At 50.4% G+C, this 18,387-nt stretch overlaps 3 protein-coding genes across 3 annotated transcripts; 1 reads left to right on the top strand and 2 right to left on the bottom strand.

Moving 5' to 3' along the window:
- Nucleotides 1-1,666: 1,666 nt before the first annotated feature.
- Nucleotides 1,667-6,587, bottom strand: Lrch (Leucine-rich-repeats and calponin homology domain protein). The gene is given in 11 exon segments (XM_029110941.1): nt 1,667-2,446; nt 3,353-3,430; nt 3,560-3,747; nt 3,892-4,069; nt 4,154-4,457; nt 4,522-4,665; nt 4,784-5,013; nt 5,149-5,466; nt 5,581-5,786; nt 5,958-6,087; nt 6,353-6,587. Coding segments are annotated over 11 exon segments (2,583 nt in total). The 5' UTR covers nt 6,431-6,587; the 3' UTR covers nt 1,667-1,717.
- A 487-nt stretch (nt 6,588-7,074) lies between these two features.
- LOC100898115 (putative uncharacterized protein DDB_G0271606) lies at nt 7,075-10,851 on the top strand. The gene is made up of 10 exons (XM_003741436.1): nt 7,075-7,193; nt 7,295-7,427; nt 7,634-7,762; nt 7,844-7,921; nt 8,017-8,304; nt 8,566-8,899; nt 9,012-9,145; nt 9,900-10,148; nt 10,264-10,396; nt 10,706-10,851. Exons 1-10 carry the CDS (start codon nt 7,075-7,077, stop codon nt 10,849-10,851), a joined length of 1,743 nt encoding a protein of 580 aa, XP_003741484.1.
- A 253-nt stretch (nt 10,852-11,104) lies between these two features.
- Nucleotides 11,105-17,224, bottom strand: LOC100898256 (E3 ubiquitin-protein ligase RNF123). The gene is made up of 22 exons (XM_029110942.1): nt 16,838-17,224; nt 16,531-16,734; nt 16,209-16,436; nt 15,977-16,138; nt 15,611-15,862; nt 15,389-15,493; nt 15,122-15,238; nt 14,839-15,005; nt 14,460-14,742; nt 14,306-14,371; nt 14,004-14,225; nt 13,741-13,902; nt 13,509-13,661; nt 13,302-13,405; nt 13,080-13,182; nt 12,829-12,971; nt 12,654-12,723; nt 12,442-12,567; nt 12,286-12,367; nt 11,902-12,158; nt 11,654-11,749; nt 11,105-11,552 (listed from the first exon to the last, which is right to left on the bottom strand). Exons 1-22 carry the CDS (start codon nt 17,222-17,224, stop codon nt 11,355-11,357), a joined length of 3,687 nt encoding a protein of 1,228 aa, XP_028966775.1. The 3' UTR covers nt 11,105-11,354.
- Between the last annotated feature and the right edge of the window lie 1,163 nt (nt 17,225-18,387).

Consider the following 18,387-nt stretch of genomic DNA (forward strand, 5'->3'; position numbering starts at 1 on the left):
GTTTTCGGACAACATCTCGAATGACTGTGTCACTTTCCAAAATATAGTCTTTCTATCTGGCTTGCCTTCCGACGGAGAAGACAATGAGGAGGGTTAAGACCTAAGTTGATACCTCGGGGATCGGTGTCTGAGCTCTAACCGCTCAGCTGCTTGAGTGGATGACTCATTTGAACGGGAAATCGAAAGATTGCAGGCAGAAAGCAAAATGACTCAAATACCGAGGTCGAAGGAATTTTAATCAAATTCAGCCAACATTCATCTGAGTAAGTCAATGAAGTGAGATCACTCGAAACGCAAGATGTATAGGTAATTTTTTTCTATATGTACATTCACAGAGTTCGGGAAACGAGGTAGCATCGGACGTGGTCACTCTCGATCCCTCAGTCGGAGCTACCAGGTGCATATACACTGTCTCACTTACACTGGTGCTTCCAGAGCGCACTACTTTCCCAGCGCATTCGCCGAGGACATTCCGTAAGGCTCTCTGGTAGGATAGAAAGATGTGAGCAGGGAGAACGGCGTACGGAACGCGGGATTGTCCGCGTCAGAATGAGCTCTGCCGATAGAGCGACTTCCTCGATCCCGTCGACGACGATCTTTGAGAAGAAGCGGAATCCCCCACAATGTAGATCCACTCCTGAGCTGAGAGCAAGCTTTGTGAAAAACCGTATGCATGGTTGAGAATTTCCCGGGAAACAACTTCCCCCAGAAGAAAAAATGATTGACGGGCTGACCTCAAAAGCGAGGATCGGCCTGATTTCTCTGGAACAAGGACTAGTAAATGAGGCAAATTTATACAAGGTACGGCCAATCGCTGGCACGTTTTGGTTGTTGGTGACAATAGGTTTCTCCTTCGTGATTCAGAGAGCGCTCCGTCCGAGAGGCTTCACGGGGGCTTCGGTGGCTCTGGGAAGGGACGATGAGCGTAGAATCGACCCCGCAGCGACGCCAAGCTACTGCTTTGAGACTGGGTCGACGCCCTAGGGAACCGCTCGAGTTTTTCGACGCTCGAGGTAGAGTAATTCAGGGACGAAGACGCTCTCCGGGCTGCGTTCTCCTCCAAAGACAGCAAGGAGTTCTGCCTAATGCTGCTTGAAGACATCAGTTGGCTGTGGTAGCCTGTAGAAGGGAAGGATTTGTCCAGGGACATGGTCGAAATAGAATGAGGACGGAGTACAGTGGAAAGCTTGGCCAACTCGATAACGGTGATTGCCACCGAGATAATTCTCCCTTTTTCTTCTTCCAGAATGTCGACGGCGGTACACGTCAGTTCCTGGAAAAACATAAGCACACCTTATTCTTGCTACTCTCATCGGGAACCACGGCTGTACGACGATGTGATCGTGCGGCATTGCTGACTAAGCCAAACCGGATCCTCTTCGATGTCATCGAATAAGTTTACGATTCAAGCGGGCTGGAATCAGTTTCGCAAATGCTATGCTCTGCGTTCAGAGGCGTTCGCGAACTCATGAAACCTCAGCGTCTCGTGAAACATCGTAATACGGCTACTTTTCTCGAGAGTCGTGCACATTCACTTTATTCATCGATTCAGAGTTGCGTACAAAATTCTCGACAAAGAACAGCTTTGCCTAAAACCATTTGGCCATGTTCTACTATATTGGGATCTTCCTCCGCATTGGCACAGTGATTGCGTGAACGCGGTTCCATATATGTATATTCTCCATGCCTGGATTCCCGTCGATTCAGTGAAGCTCGGTTAGGCGGCACCACGCTGCGTGAAAGTTCGCCACACAGCAAGGATGACGCCGATGAATAGCAGGAGTAAAATCCAAGGATGATAAAAGTACATGTAGAGGACAGCCAAGCCCGCTGACGCTGCCCCGATTAATTTGGGTTTTGAAACGAAGCTCTCGCTCCTTAAGCCTGATTGAACGACCTCAGTCTTTGCGTGGAAAACCTCGGCGGCGGTCGATGATGGCGTCTTGTTAGCGTCTTGGAAATCGGGCCCGGCGGCCTCAAACATATTCCTCAACCTAGCGACCGCATTCTTGTCGTGGTCTTGACGTGAGTTCACCGATTGGAAAGTCGCTGTCAAGTTGCCCTTATCCTCGTCCTGGTCACGCTTATCGAGCTTCGACCGTTGCTGGCTGCCCGCGGCGGAATTCGGTCGAATATCGCTCGGATCGAACTCGAGATTTTCGAGGTTAGATATATCTTCACTGGTGCTAACTGGACTGTCGTTCCGCGAGGGTATATCGGCGTTGTCCGCGGATTCTGAGGTGATTTGTAAATGATCCTCGTCTTTGAGAACTTTAGAAACGTTATTATTAACAATTTGCGCTTGCTGCCCATCGCGAGCAGGCGGTGGCGGGGGCGGCCTGCATTTAGGTTTGGCCTTGCCAATTCTGAGGAGGCCTTCGATGGTCGCCAAAACGGCTTGAGCGTCGAATTCGGCCAACACGTCTCCGCATTCGCAGACTTCCTCCTGAAAGCGACGGATTCCTTCTTGAGATTGCAAAATCCCAAAACCGACGAGACGACTCTTTGAGGAAGGGGAAGTAGTGGGCAATTAGCGGAGCGAGAGTTAGATTCGGTGAAATGCAGGAGCGATCAGTCAGGCGCAAGGTAAAGCGGGGAGAAAAAAGGAACGAGGAAGAAGCGAAGTCTAGGGCAACAGAGAAGCGCTACGTCACCTGGAGCGGGTACGAGATACTCACCTCTCGGACGGAAAACGGAATTTACAGCAGGAGACGCAAAACAAAAGACGTAATCGATGACAGGGCCTATCTCGGGGACGGACAGCGAGAACGAAAGACGGATCCACTGTTCTCTATGTGTTGATTGCAGCGGTCAATTGAACGTTTTACGAACAAAGGACAATAAATCAACAGACCGGACCACGAAGGAAGCATCGAGCAGACGAAGGAGCGGATATTCTCGGAACTACAGCTCAACCTATCTCAAGTCGTTTCCCCACCATCGGAGCAAGCCGAGTTTCGGCAGGACGCACGAGAATTAAAGGTCGAACTTCATCAACACGGTCGACTCTGATGGAGCATAACGAACATGCATGGGAGGTTCCGCGACGAATGGAGGACCGTTCGAGAACGAGATTAAAAATTATCCGAATGGGTGAAGAACGCAACCAGATTGTGCAAGAGGGCAAAGCCGGTGATAACAGCGTGGAATTTCTTCCCGACACGTTCTGTGTTCTAGGGTTGCAATATGCGCTGACTGCGAACGGGTGTGGAAAGGTCCCATCTCTCCCCGGGTGTCAAAGACTCCTGAGGTTTCGAGTATTCCGATGATCGACGAGGGTCATCGCCTTCCACCCCCGTTGACGTCAAACGCTCTGAAGTGCGTTGCTAGATGGAAGTAAGGTGAGACTCACCGATGGCACTCCGAGACGACGACAGGCATCCAGGAAGTTTTCGACGTTTCTCCTGCATTTGGCCATCGTGAGCTTCGGCTGCAACAATCCGAAGAATCCCAATCGTGAGAAAATCGCTGCCCCCAACTGCTCATGGAGCATCCACAGACCAGTGGTCTGAGGAGCGAGTCTGATTGAGCACGGGGAGCTCTCTATGGGAATTCATACCGTGGCGGGAGACGGGACGTGTATCGTTGCCACCGAGCGGGGACGGACATTATTCGCAAGATGACACAGCACAACACCATCGGTCAGAGCTCCGGCAAGATTTTCCGGGAGAGCCATTTTCAGTCGCGATTCGATTATCTGCCGCATCCGTTGGAGGAGTTCCTGCTCTTCGCGAGCGCGATCCAAACCTAAGGGGAAGCGATTGAGTGCGGGCCGGCTCACGCGAAAATGCGGCGACCGTCGACTTCAGATGATCCCGTGAGGTAGAAGTCGATCGACGGCGCCAATGTACGCTCCGAGGGGGGGGGGGAAGTTCAGTAAGAACAGCCTACCTCGTCGAATCGTGAAACTGGGCAAGGGGGGTGCCGTTTCCGCGCTGGGACTAGCATTCGCCGGTAGGATTGCGCTGGAGTTCGGAGGGGGTGGCGGTGGTTGCTGAGGATGCGGCGGGAGGGACACGGAACTCGTGCGTTGTTTCACAAATGCCATCACGGCCTCCTTTTGCGCTCGCTGAATTGAAGGGAGTCGCTTAGCATCGTTGAATTTCCGCGGGAAAACGATCTTTCTACAATAATTCGACAAATAATTGCTCACTTTCAGTGCCTCGGCTCTCTGTTTGAGTACGATGGCTTCATGCCTCTGTCTGAACTCCTCCTCGGGTGTCACGTGTTCTGCAGAGTCGAAGCGAAATGAAATTCATTGCACTCGGACTGACAAATCGAAACCATATCCTTCAAACGAAAGGTCAGAATGTTGAGGTCCCGCTCCGCGAAAATTCTCTGACTTACCGTTTTCTGGCAGGGGAACGAATTCCGTGGTCGGGCTCAGTGTGCTTGGGGTCGCCAAACCTCCTTGTAACGTATTAGCCTCACTCGACGGGCTCGTAATTGGACCCTGGCTTTGTTCCTGAACCTGGAAGATGATCGGAATGAATTTCATTCATTTCCCCTTATGGTTATGGCTGGCTCGGACCGATCGGATGGGCTGACCCGCGACGTCTTACGTGTGATTTCTTTGGACTTCGCGTGAATTCCATTCGCTGGGCCGCGAACCGGCGAATCTCGTCAGTGGCGCTCATGTCATCTTTGAAGGAGCTCATCGGGTAACTGCGAATTGGGTTCAACACATGATGAGTTCAGGTTAGGCGAACCTGACACAATGATCAGCTCCAAACAGGGCTTGCTTCCTCCCTTACGCCCTCTCGAGTGGCGAGGGGATTCTCACCCTTTATCATTGAAGACAAAAGCAGGTCCCCCGTCAACAACGTTAGAATCCATTTTGTTCTTCCCGACGTTCCCATAGCAGCCCAAGTTCGTCAACCTCAGAGATTCCCTTTGGCGAAGGCCACTCCGACCGTTCGTCAAGGTTCCCGTATCGCTTTGCGCACTACCACCGCGTTTCCGTTCTTCATTGTCGAGGAACTTCTTCACGTGTATCAGACCGCGGGTACAGAGCTGTGGAAGGAAATGTCTTAACCCGATTCCTCGAGAGCCTCACCCGATCCGGGCTACTTCCTAACAGGAAGAGCTCCAGCGGGGTTCACATGGGAAATGGGAGATAATGGAGGGAGGAAGTCCAGGAACGCTCACCGCTGCCGGTGGGGTGACGAGGGGATTGTGATCACAGAAAAACTCCGTCAGAGCCATGTGTTTCATCTGCGATGGCAAGGTCTGGATACGATTTTCGGAGATATCCAATCGTCGTAAGCCATGGAGCTCGCATATATCCGGAGGGAGCTCCACGAGGAGGTTTCTTCTCAAATCTAAGTACTTCAAAGACACTAAGTCCCCGATTTGACTCGGGAGGAATGAAATTTCGTTACAGCTGACGTCGAGATCCGATAAGCTCGTCATGTGCCCCAGTTCCTCGGGCAGTGAACACAACCGGTTGTGCGAAACAATAAGAACCTGTACCAATGGAAGAGGAGAAACTCTCATGAATCCTCAGGTGCTCCACATGGAATCCGTCGCGAGCTCACTCTGATTGCGATCGAGATTCAAGATCCTTGTGACCTGTCATACCTGAAGTTTCGGAAGCTCGCATAGTGCTTGTGGGATGACAGACACTTGGTTCTTTGACAAGTTCAGATACGTTAAGTTCTGCAACGTTAAGAGTGACCCGTCTGAAGGAAGGCACCGTAGAAGATTCGAATACAAGGAGAGCTCCGACAACAGATAGAATTCACACACGAAGGCAGGTAGCTCGCTGAGGCGATTCTTGGACAAGTCTGAAAAATTAGAAGCTTGTGAACGGATGAGGAAACGCGGTACCTCGTCTTGAATCGAGGGGAGGAGCGCGGTTCCAGGGGGTTCTGCGAGCTTTCAGAGGTAACAGGCTCTTTCGTTTGAAGGAAATCACTCGGGAACGCCGGCATGGGCTGCTTCCTCGGATCACTCACCCGCAACAATTGTGTCTGATAGATCATATTTTTGCAGTAATTTGGCGGATATCTCCTTGAGTTTTCTACCGTTCAATCGCAAGGCGCCGAGAGAGACAGCCTCTTCTAATGTCTTCTCTAATGAACGGATCTGGAATGGGGACGGCTTCAATGAACAACGGTGGGGTCATCACGCAGACAGCTCTCATTGGAGTCCGAGAAACCGGAGCGAATACGACTGTTGGGGTCCAAGCGATGAGCTCAGATGGTCACACAATTCTCATGGATCTGATGATGACCTAGGGAGCTCAAATGCACTATTGGCGGCGCTCCTATGCTGCGATGCGTGCGTTAGTCATAGTCTGCGAAACAGGTTCTTGAACTTTCGGGAGCTCTGATCATGGCTCATCACCTACCTGGGGAGGTGTGGAAGAACTGCTGAGGCTGGCCGTCAATACAACCGAAGGCGGGCAGTTCTCTGAGTAGGACCCCATTCATCCCAGTTGAAATTTCAGTTCAATTCAAACACTTCTAGCAAAACACTGCACCGCAAGCCACATATGAAGCTGAACAGTATTTTGAGGCGAGCGCGCGCTGTCACCCAACGCTCTCCGGAAAGAGATGGCCACCGACCGTTGTCTTAGAGATGACAGCCCGCGTCTACTAGAGAATACTGGAGAATCAATGGTCAGAGAGCGAGCTGAGAGAGACGTCGACCACATTACTTAGAGGTAACACAGCGGCGGCTTTCTGATAGCAGACGAATTCCAACGAGTGCCATATACGTTGATGATGATGGATTTAGGTGCGCTGAGGAGCTTCAGGCGGCGATTTCCAGCTGCGTGAGTGTGTGAGGAATCGGCCCCCTCGAGCCGAATTTGTTCCGACTCCCGGATCTGGACACTATCGAGTCGATGACCTCCATCGGCGATGGAGCGAATCTGGAACAAATTTGAATCTGCGGTGTGCTCACAAGGTGCGAGCACAAAACTTTGGCGCCTGTCTGGGACAGTGACTGTGTGGTGTGCTGGTGAGTGATCAAGGAGCTTCTGTTTTCGTCAGAAGAGACAGTGGTGGTAGTGCTGTCGGTGATATTGCCGCCAGAGAGTTCGGCTCAGGGAGTCTGCAGCTCGATATCATGGGAGCCGCTGCAGAAGATGAGTGGAGCATCGGTGCCTCTGACGATGAGCTTGTCGCAGACTGCATGGACCCTAGTTCTAAATACTTCACTCCGAAAGATCCAGAGGAAATCAAGAGGTGAGCCGATTTCTGACTACACCTCAATGACGGTGGAGCTGAGATGTCAGACTTCCACTGTACACTGATCCTAATCGGAGACTGTCGTATTCGCCTCGCAGACTGTACAAATTGGTAGCCGAAAACGGTACTATAGAATTGAGCTGGAAAAACCCGGGGAGGATAGAAACGAAGAAGAAAGATCTCAAAGACGAAAACCAGTCCACGAAAGACGAAGAGGATCCCAAAGAAGATGTGAGTACCTATCCGCGCTGAATCGATGTCAAGTCCTTCATTCGTTGGTGCTCACTCGAATTTTTGAGTGTAGGCGTAGGGAAGCTTTTAGTGATCGACGAATTCCGCTCTCGCTTTTGAACGGATTCTCGGCGGTGCTTCTCCCTCCCTGACCGTCAAATGAACTTCCGACTCCCCCACTAATGTGTGATTCGGAATTGTTGCAGCTCAATGAATTCGACTTTGATGAGCCGACGCCAGCCGTTTCACTGTCGTTCAGAAAACAGAAACAAGCCAAAGCGCCTACACAGAGAAAAGTCGCAAGTTTCGACAAAATCATGAATGACATCACGAAGGTAAGCAATGAGCGTTCCGCGCCCCCTGAGATGATGTTCTTCAGCTTCGTAAACATTCTAAATCCAATCTCATTCCGGAAGGGCGGGAAGGGAATCAAGAAAGATTCATCCAAATCCGACAAAAAGCGTAAACTTAAACTGGCGAAAGCGATCAGCAAGGTTAGTTCGAATTTCCGCTGTTCGATCGATTAAATTATGTGGACATAGAGAAGACGGCGAGGAACTGCTTCGAGCCCGAAACATTTTCGATGCAGAATCCGGCGAGCGTCTCGATAAAATTAGAGAAGATCAAGCTTGAAGTAGAGGAGTCGCATTCGCAAGAACAACAGCCGCAACAAACCCAAGCACCGCCACAGCAGCAATCGCATGGGTTGCAACCTCAGCAACCTGGTCCAATTCAACAGACGACGACTCAGCAAACAATGCAACCGCAACAACAAGCCCTCCCGCAGCAACAAGACCAGCAGCAGCTTCAGCAGCCGCAGCAAATCCATCCCAAACAATTCCAACATCAACAGCATTTCCTGCAAACACAACCACAGGTGCATCAACAAATACAACAACAACAGCAGCAGCAGCAGCAACAACAGCAGCAGCAGCAGCAGCAGCAACAACAGCAGCAGCAGCAGCAACAACAGCAACAGCAACAGCAGCAGCAGCAACAACAACAGCAGCAGCAACAGCAACAGCAACAGCAGCAGCAACAGCAACAGCAACAGCAACAGCAACAGCAGCAGCAACAACAACAACATCAACAGCAACAACAACAGGCTCATCATCTCCAACAACGAACATCGCCACAGCAACAACAGCAACCAATGATGCAGCAAAACCTACTGAAGCAGATGCTTGTGCCCCCCGGCCATGATACCCAGCAACAACAGCCTCAAACGATTAGCGTTATGAAGCAAGTTTCTCCGCAGCAGCATCAGCAACAGCAGATGATGGGGCACCCACAGAAGTTGCCGCAGAGCTTGCCGGCTCAGCAACAAGTGTTGATGAGCCAGCACGATCAGCAGCAACCCCAAGTCCAAACGGTGCTCCAGCAGGGCTTGCAGCAGCCGGGACAGCAACCGCAGCAGTACACGTTGATACAGCAGCAGCAACAACCTCAAAACTATCAACAAGTTCAGAACGGTAATTCTCTCATATCCTCAAGGGTTCCAAGCTTGTCGAAGATGGAGTCGTATCCCTGCATGCATTGCAGCATAACTCGGCTTTTTCGCAAACACAGAGCCCACTTTTTCAGCTACAGGTGTTCGAGGCGGCGTGGCTATGCGTGTTCATCAGTCACCGATCAACGCACAGCAACAACAACAACCACAAGTGTATCATGCAGGTGTCCAAGGCGGAAACCTAGTCAAAATTCAGGGACAAGCCAATGTGAGCAAAGATGAAGCGAGTCCACTAGCCTGAGAGCATCCGACTCGGAGCCCGATCTCTGTGATAATATTTCTTTTCCCCGATTAATCGAGAAGTTTCAAGAATGACAGAATTATACAGACCCTCTAGTCCGTTATTAACAGTTTGATATTGGTGCTCATGCTGATTTCATTGATGTACAGAGAGCTCATATTTGCATCGATTACTATGGTTGATATTATCTGGGCAGTAAGAGCCGGAATAAGTGACCGATCGAACCGTAACAGAAGCTATCGATGAACCCTTGCTGCATGCCGAGGAGGTTGCAAACCACCTGTCTTTCCGCTAATACTAATAATTATGATTAATCTGGCTATGTGATGATTGGGACGAGAATGGCCAGAATGTCTGGGGCCAACGATGCAACCCGTCGTGGGCTCGCCCTTGCCGAGGATAACAAAGTAACTGGATGGGGAGCTCGATGAGATCGAAGTCAAATGTATATATTAGCGAACATTCGAGAGGCTGCCATGATTCTTCGAGCTATACATTCGACTTTGCGACTCCTGAAATCCAGGGATGATGATGATGATGACCTACTGCATGCTCGACTTATTAACCCATCCTGAAACTGCCTGAATTTGAACTCGTTCGGCCGTTCTGCCGATATCTGCCTGTTTTAATATATATCGCCGGTATGTACATGCATCTGGATCACACATGACTAGAAAAGTCTTACGGAGAGAGAGGTCGCTTATTTACGATCGCCTTTCAGCCCCAACAGGGACAAATTTCCGTGCAACACCTGCAAGCCGGGCAGCAGATACAGATACATCATCGCCAACACAGCGATCTCGGCATGCAACAAAATGTTCAGATCCAGGGACAGCAACCGAATCTACTGAAGCAGATGCTCGTGCCTGGCGGCCAAGAACAGAGTCGGCAGCAGATGCAGCGAGTGCACCTGCAGACCCAACAGCAGCAGCAGCATGCCATGACCGCCCAATCCCAACAGCAGCAGATGGTTCGTTTGCTACTTGCATCTCCCCTTAGCCTGGGCAATAATTCAACAACTCATTTCCGAATTCAGCACAGAGAAATCCTGATAATTCTCATCTCTCATGGGACTCTCCATACAGGCGTCGCAGCCAGTGGTACTGCAGCAGGCCATGCAGCTGAGACATCAGGGGCAACAGCAACAGCAGCAGCAGTATGCCATTCAAGTTCAACAGCACCCAGGCGATCACGATCAGTATACCCAAATGCAGATCGGTACGTATTAAAAGGGATCTGTATGCTTTTGGGGGGAAACTCCGTGTTTCTCACGGAGCGGAGCTGAATTCGTAGTCTTTTGAACCAGCCCGTCTCATTAGGGTTGGGAAGTCGGCGCGGTCGCGCCACGAGTCGTGAAATTTCACGCTGCCTCCGGGCGATCCCCCATAGGAAATCAATAGGGGTGGCCATCGCCGTGAATTTTCGAGAAAAATGCCTTGAATGGTCCCCAGCCTTGCGTATCATCGATCATACCCTCGGACCGTGCTTGAAATCAGGTTTCTGAATATTGATGACCGGATCTTGCAGGGGTGCGGACGACGACGATGCGCCAACAACAGATCTCAATGGGTCGACCTCTGACCCAAATAAACCTTCAACAGCAATTGTACCATACAGGATCTGGCACCATGATAAGAGTCGGCCAGCCAAATGTGAACAATACGAATTCTTAAGCTAATTATGAAATTCCTGTGTAAAATATCTTCTCGGAACCAGGTTGTTTGTTATAAATTAATGAATAAATAGGTGAGCTCATTGAACCGTGACGGTGCTTACGGCTCGCAATGCTGATCCTCGCTCCTACTTATTCGGATATCGGAACCGCATTGATATCTGAGCCGGAGGCATCAGTACGTAAGAGCCGTCGATTCTGCTCTTCGAGAGAAAGCACTTCTGGAAAAGGAAGGGAGAGACTCACGGTTTTAAGGAACTTCCTGTATCTTTTATTTGCATCATTATCTACAGTATCAAGGACAAGCGGCGACTTGCGAGTCTCAAGAATAGGGAGGAAGCCTTCGCCGAAGCCCATCAGGCGCCTCGAATCACGGCTGGAGCAGCATTAAGGAAGACTCAAAGATGAGGTCCGGCCGAGAGCGTGTCCCCTGGAGAGCCGCCTGATGCTGAGAGCGGGGAGCTCCAGTCAGGAGAGGGTGATCTAGATGTCAAGCCGCCACATTCAAATTTGCGGTGTGATGTCCGGGATGTCCACCGGTGGGTTCGTCTCAACTTTTGTGATTAAAGTCTTGCAATAGAAGCACTCTTTGTGGTTGATTAGATGAAGCTGGATGCAATCCCGGCAGGACTCGTGCAGGCAAGGTTGGAAAACGGCACTTCTCACGGCCGCGTAGCAAATTGTGCAGATGTCTTCAGAATCCTGGTGAGGAGAGACAAAATTCAAGAGGATCGATCGTGTTGGGGGAAATCGGGAAATCTCGACTAATGTAGCGCCTATCACTATTCACGACGACTGCGCACCTGGTCGATTGACTGTTGCTTTCGAAGCCCGGAGGCATCCGATTGAGACCCCGCAGACGCGTAGGCTTTCTTGATCAGCTGTATGAGTTGGCGGACCTGTTCGGAGAGGCGAATTATTGCATCAAGTTTCTTAGAGCGACATCAAATTTGAGCTGTTCCGACCAGCGCTCGGCTCCTCGATAGCATTTATCGCCGTCTACGATGTGTCAAGGGGAAACGCGGAAGCTCACACGGAAAAATATTTTTACCTGGTCGATCTCTTCTTCTTTGACGTCTCCGTAGTTAGCTAAAGAGAAAGTAGACCCGTCCACCGTTGTCTTTGCACTTGCAGTGGTGGTTCGCTGATTGCTTACTGATGAGGTGCTGGTCGGTGCACTCGTTGTGACGGGGAATCCAAGAAAAGCTTCGACGCTCTGAGGCTGGAAGCTGGATTCTTGGAAAAGGCATTGCAGAACCAACTCCCGATTCTCTTTCGGTCCTTTGAGGAGCAATGCAATCAGAATGCCTGAAAGTCAGCCCGGTGCCATGTTTAGTGGGCGGCGGCTCTCTTGACTTACGGCGGACAGACACCGAGGCCTCAGGGTCCCAATAAAAACGGTCGAACTCGCTGGTCCGAAATTTGACTTCCTTACCGGCAACAGCGCTGATGATGACGAAATGATCAATGCTTTCAAGACCGATGATGTCGAGGGAAACCACAAGATCGAAGCAGCCCTGAAAAATTGGAAAGATCGAATGTCATGCGGCTGCAGTCTCACTTCTATCCGACAGAGCGGGCCAAATCCTACCTTCCCGTAGCAGACCCGGTTCAGGATATGGGAGAGAGTTTGGAACAGACGAGGTAGAAACATGGAGGATGCTTGCGCAGGCCGAAGGAGGCAGTTCGGACTCAAGTTCGCGATCATCTCAATAACCTGGAACGAGGGTTTCCATACATCGATCGGCTCGATTTTGTCATCAAGGCTTCGTTCAGGAGGTCGAATGGTTTCATGAATCTCACCCTCAATAGCGCAACCGTCAGATTGAAGCACGTGGAACACACTTTCAGATGACGAGAATCGATCAAAACTCTGAGAAAAAGATTTAGGCAGTCGTTTTATCATTTCTCGTTCGGTAGTATCCTCCGTAATAGATCTGGGATTTGAGTTGTGGGCTTTATCCGGGGGCATGCTCACCTCTCGGGCCGGATGTGAGCCGTTTGAATTTCCTGCAGCATCGAAACAAACTCCGAGAAAGCCCAATTGAGCTGAGTCAGCACGGATTCGATGAAAGCAGATGCATTTGTCGGGTGTTCTTCCAAATACTTCGAAATCAAGTTCTGGAAAATTCCCGGAATTTAGGATTTCGGAGAGACGGAGCCATACCGGTGACAATTCAATATCGATACTCCTACGTCGAGTACCATGGAGCTTAGGCCCGAACTTACTTGGTAGAAGACAGATGGACACGGCGGTGGATGCGGAGGTAGGACAGGAGTGACGCGAGGCTTCAGCAAAGACATTTTCTTCTCCACGAGATGGGGTGCCTCACTGTAAGGAAGGATGTCGTTTATTCAGCCCAACTCTCTTTAACAGGAGCGATTGAAATCGAAATCTAGGTTCGCTAATCCGCAGGGGAATAGCGCATCTTCGGAATACTCCACACAAACCTGTATCTGAATGCGAATCCGCAACCCTTCCACAGTCTTACAAGAATCCAATTGGACTGAGCCCAGGCCCGATCGTATGGTCGCAGTAAGGCAGCGACCATCATCTGAAATTCGTCATTTCGCAGAGATACTCGCAAGTATTTTGGACAGGGGTTCCGATTACTCAGGGAGCATTTTTCTCCAGGATGGGTTTTGATTTTCACCTACCTGCGACGATTCATTGCTCATGCATTCCAGAGATCGGAGGGTCTCCGGTGGGCAAACGTGTTGCGCGAGTGCTTGTATCAACGTTTCTTTCAAATCTGCATTGACCACCCTCTTATCCGAGAAGTGCATGGCGAGGAAGGTGCTGTATCTGACCTGGAAGCGAGGAGTAAGTTCCGTGAGCCCCCCGAATCTTCAACAGCTCCCTCCTCCGTGCTTCGGTGCATCAACGTACTTGCAGATTGTAGTGACCGGGTATCTCTGACAGACTTGAGGTCGGTGGGAATAGACTAGTGAGCGAATGGAACAATTTGATGCAAGTTTCCACGTAGAAATCCGGAACGAAGGCGAAACATTCCCCCGTTTTCGAAGATTCTTCGAGCGTGAAGAGCACAACCTAAAATGCATGACGTCCGAAATTTATTGAACGATCTCGGCAGCCAACTCTCGGACAGATCCGCTCTCCGAGCTGCGTCGCGAATCAAGTCTCTACTATACCTGGAGGAGCCAATAGAGATCGCCTTGTTTCTCTCTAGAGAACATTGTTGCGCTGAGCCAAGCCATCTGACGCGCTTGCTCGTCGAGTTTCTTCTTGAAAACATCTTTGGAGCACGAAAGTCGTGCCTGCTCGAAGCTATTCTCTTCCACCTTCGCCATTGCGTCCAACGTCAGGCGGTACGCCTTCAAGTATTCCTTCATGCTATCGCGGAGTGCTGCGGCCTAGAATTCATATTTCCCGGTTAACCTTACGGATGGGTATATTTTCCTCCTCTCCTCGAATCGATATCGGGATTGCTCACTTTCTCAAGTTGTTCGTGAACGACAGCTGAGTAGAGCCGAACCACAGAGTCGACGAGCTTGAGTACCTGCGGAGCGATACGCCTCACGTCAGATAGTTCTACCGAAAATGATCTTGAAGTCCGATCGCACGTATATCAAACGAAAAAATCAGACCTTGATGGTGGCGGTGAACTTCGCCCGATCCACTAAGGGGAGGGTTTGATGGTACGGCACGTCATCTCTAGCGGGCTGTCGCACTGAAGCCATTGAATTCAACATTGTCTTCATTTCCGTCGCGTATGTCGTCTTCAGATGAGAATACAGCCCGCCCACACGCGAGGTGTCCCCAGCTGTCCACTGTTCACCGAGGAAATGAAAAACAGGCACGAAGAAACAAGACTCCCGAAGATCAGAGCCGTCTACCGGATTCACAATCGGGAGACAACGTCGGATGATGCTTTGGGAAAGAGGATTCGAATTAGTTTCCTTCCGGGACCTCTATCGTCATCGGAAAATTCGTTCCTTCAATATTTCGAATCGACAGTGTGCTCACCTGATCAACCTGTGTAGATACGAGATCGCCACTGTGGACAGGTTCGATTGGAGTGTCGTAGCGGAATGCGCCAAACTGTGCTCTTTCAGAAGTTTCTCGAACTCGCAGAGGAATTTATCTCTCGAGGTTTGCCCCAGGGGGGGACAATTGTCATCGTCCTGAGTGACCTGATATAGAGGGATAGATCTTCAGAATCTCGCCGACCGGAGAGACGTACGCTCAGGGGAATTATTCTCGCTGCTTTTTCATTCCAGAGGGTGGAGGCGGATTATTCTAATCGGACCTTTTGGAGGAGTTCAATTTGGAGTGCCTCAACTTGCGAGACGACAGCTTTGATTTTATCCCTGCTTTGGCAGTAAGAAGCTCTCCTGGAGGCATCGTCGGGCGTATGAGGGGGATCCTGAAAAGCTCAGCGTCTTTTCAGATGTTCAGCACTCCTACGGGCCTCGCATGTTGAAGCTCTATTCGTTCAATGCAATGATGGACACCTGCGCTGAGCGGGAGTCGAATTTCGGGAGTATACATCAGTCAGTATGTGCAAATATCTCACCTCGTCCACTTCGAACCATATTTGGGGCACGATCTGCTCGAGGTGTTGAATGTCTAGGGGTTTGACTTTCATCAGAGTAGAGAAGCGACCTTTTTCAAACAGTACCTGGGGATCAAGACTCTTCGTGGAGCGAACCGACTCGAAGCCCATATACTCTGATCGGCCACTCGTCTTTTTTCCCGAAAGATGCATATCCATCATCCTGATCCCCGTCAGTCTCACCTTGCACATGAGGAATCGCCTCGTGTATTTATGGGACAAGAGGCTGACGAATATCTGCAGGACGCGCTTCTGATGACCGTAGTCCAAACTGGACGATGCGAAACTGTACGAGCTTATTAAAACGTTGGAGAGCTTCTCTAAAGCTAAATGAATTTGTTGCCACTCTAAGAGTGTCCACAACATGTTCAACAGGTTTGCTATGTGACGCGGATCTTTTTCCAGCAGCTTTTCCAAGAGCGGTACCAAGGTCGCCTGGAAGAATGGGGTGAACTGCGTGATGAAGAAGCTATAAACCCAAGGCTCAATGGGAATCCTGACGCGAGGAAGTCGTCGAAAATCGTCGTCATAAAATAATTCTTAGCACACCTCTAATACATAGGGAGACTTTGCAACGATGGGGAAGTACTCGACGACAGGAGCCGCAACGAGGAGCGCCAATGACGAGTTGCCTTTCAGGAGAATTTGAGCTCCGTCGTCACTCATTTTCTTGAACGTGGTCTTCTCAGCATCTTCGTACACCTTCAACGCCTGGGGGGAAGAGCTTTCGTAGAAAATGAAGTTCCATCATCCCGAAGAAAATGAAAGTTCAATCAAGTACCTTGTAGAGTAGATCACAAACAAGCTGTCCCTTCCTGGTGTCGGTTGCTGGAACCAGTGGCGAATAACCGTCCACCGGATAGCGAAATCGACTAGTGCCGAAGTTAGCGACAAGATTTTCGCCGAAAGATAGTGAAACAGCTGGGAAATATGCGTATCCAGGACCCCTACGGATATTCTTGAAAGCTTCTCCAAGGCAGACACCATTGCGGTAAAAACTCAGTGACCCCTGAAAAACGATGGAGCCTCGCGGTTACATCCTCAACAAGAATCGTGGATCTCGCGATAGGAGAGGTGTGTCGAGGAGAGTCCTCCCAACTCACCGAGTCGAGATCCAAGCAGCAACCGATGACATCCCCTGCCAACCAGGCTACTCCATAATTCATATTCGAGACGTTCCACTTCCGAATCCGGTTACCGTCGAAAGCATACGAGTCTTTGGTATCGCCAACACCTTCTTCTTCATTGAATTCACACTCCGCGGTCGCCCAACCGACCTGCATGACACCTTTGCTCCCCAGAGAGACCTGTTTCCAAGAATCAAAAATTTTCATCCTTCTGATCAGAGTATTCAGTCTCCTCGCTCGAACTGTAGCAAGATCTCGAGGATCAGTCTGCGGCAGGCCTCACCTCGTATTGCCATCTTCCTTTGTAGACACAGCAATTGGCTTTGACCGTATTAAAGTTGCTCTGACTCGTTACCCCGAGTCGATCTTGCGAAATGACTAGGGAGCCAACATTCGAATTTATGTCGAAGGCCACATTCTTCGGACCGAGTCTCCCCTCGACTGTCTCCAGTTCATCGTCACGGATGGAAACGAGAATCTTCTCGAGCGCGTCATAGACATCCGGCAACGAGAGCTGCTGGGGAGTACTGACAGCATCGCCGAGCAAGCCACGGATATCCAGATCCGGAGTGAAGTATACTCTTTTAAGCATCTCTTCTATCCACGGATTCGGAGGCGGGGGCGCCTGTGGCCCCAGAGGCCAGCAGCGCGACTCTACCTTGTCTGCCATCCTGGACACCTATGAGAAGATATTCATTCACAACCAGAAGACAGAATTCACTGCTCCATCACAAAAAATAAAAAAACGAATGTCAACCCTGTAGACACCTCTCCATACAAAGACCCTGACTGAAATCTTGGCATTCACCACGACAATCAGCTGATACAGCGATTGCCTCTGTGGAGCGTCCGCGACTGAGACGACGGCTGATTTTCGTACCGAGGGAATTGTGCGCACGGCGTATCCCAGCGAGGGCCAAAGGTTTTTTCTAGATTTCTCCGTCTCCTGATTACCTGGCAGACTTTTAAGATCTCCGTCCTCCGCGGCGGGTCAGCCTGTAGGAGAGATCTTCCTCACACGCATTTCCTCCCAGTTGTCAAGAGCGGCTTCTGGGACACACTACACACACACATATGTTGTTATGAGAGACGGTCCGAGCAGCGGCAACCCGACCACAGAGGAGACACACTACTCATGTAGGAAGGAGGAGGAGGAGTGTGGTGGGCACAGACTGTTAGACTGCTCCATCCTTATTTCGAAAAATTTTGGCGGCTTCAAAAGAACATCTTTTCCCGGAACGAGTTTAAAATGACGATTCACGTGGTCTGGAGGGCTAACTATGAACACCGGACCATACGGATCAGGTGTGCAGAATAGACGGAGCCATTCTGCCCTTCAAACAAATCTGAAGAGGGGGGAGTATATCCAGCGCCGTTAATCAGAAAAATCTGCGCGTACGTTCCCCCTCTTCCGGGAAAATTGACCTGAGCCGGGCGGAACGATCCTCCTACAAGCTTTTGCTGTCGACGGTAAAGAATCCCTCGCCGTGCTCTACAGGGAAATTCATCATGTTCCCCCTTTAGGCAGATAATAACCAGAGACTGAATGAGATCTCCAGGAGGCCGTGGCCGCCGGACAGGCAACACTCGTGATGGAATGGATCAACTCCTCGAATCGAGACTCGGGCTCCTTCTGCTCACATCGGATGATGCCTAATCAAAGTGGATTGAAACTTGCGTCTGTCAAGTCGAGACGATTGACGACTGAGTCCGAGCCAGGGTCGGGTATTGAAGCAGGCGTCGGAGAAAAGAAGAGATGGACTGAGACCAGAGCCCCGACAGAGGCCGTAGAAACGACAGAAGCCCTCCTGATACATATACATAGATTCTATC

This window comes from Galendromus occidentalis, unplaced genomic scaffold (genome assembly GCF_000255335.2).
Source record: "Galendromus occidentalis unplaced genomic scaffold, Mocc_1.1 scf7180000077174, whole genome shotgun sequence".
Classification (NCBI taxonomy): domain Eukaryota; kingdom Metazoa; phylum Arthropoda; class Arachnida; order Mesostigmata; family Phytoseiidae; genus Galendromus; species Galendromus occidentalis.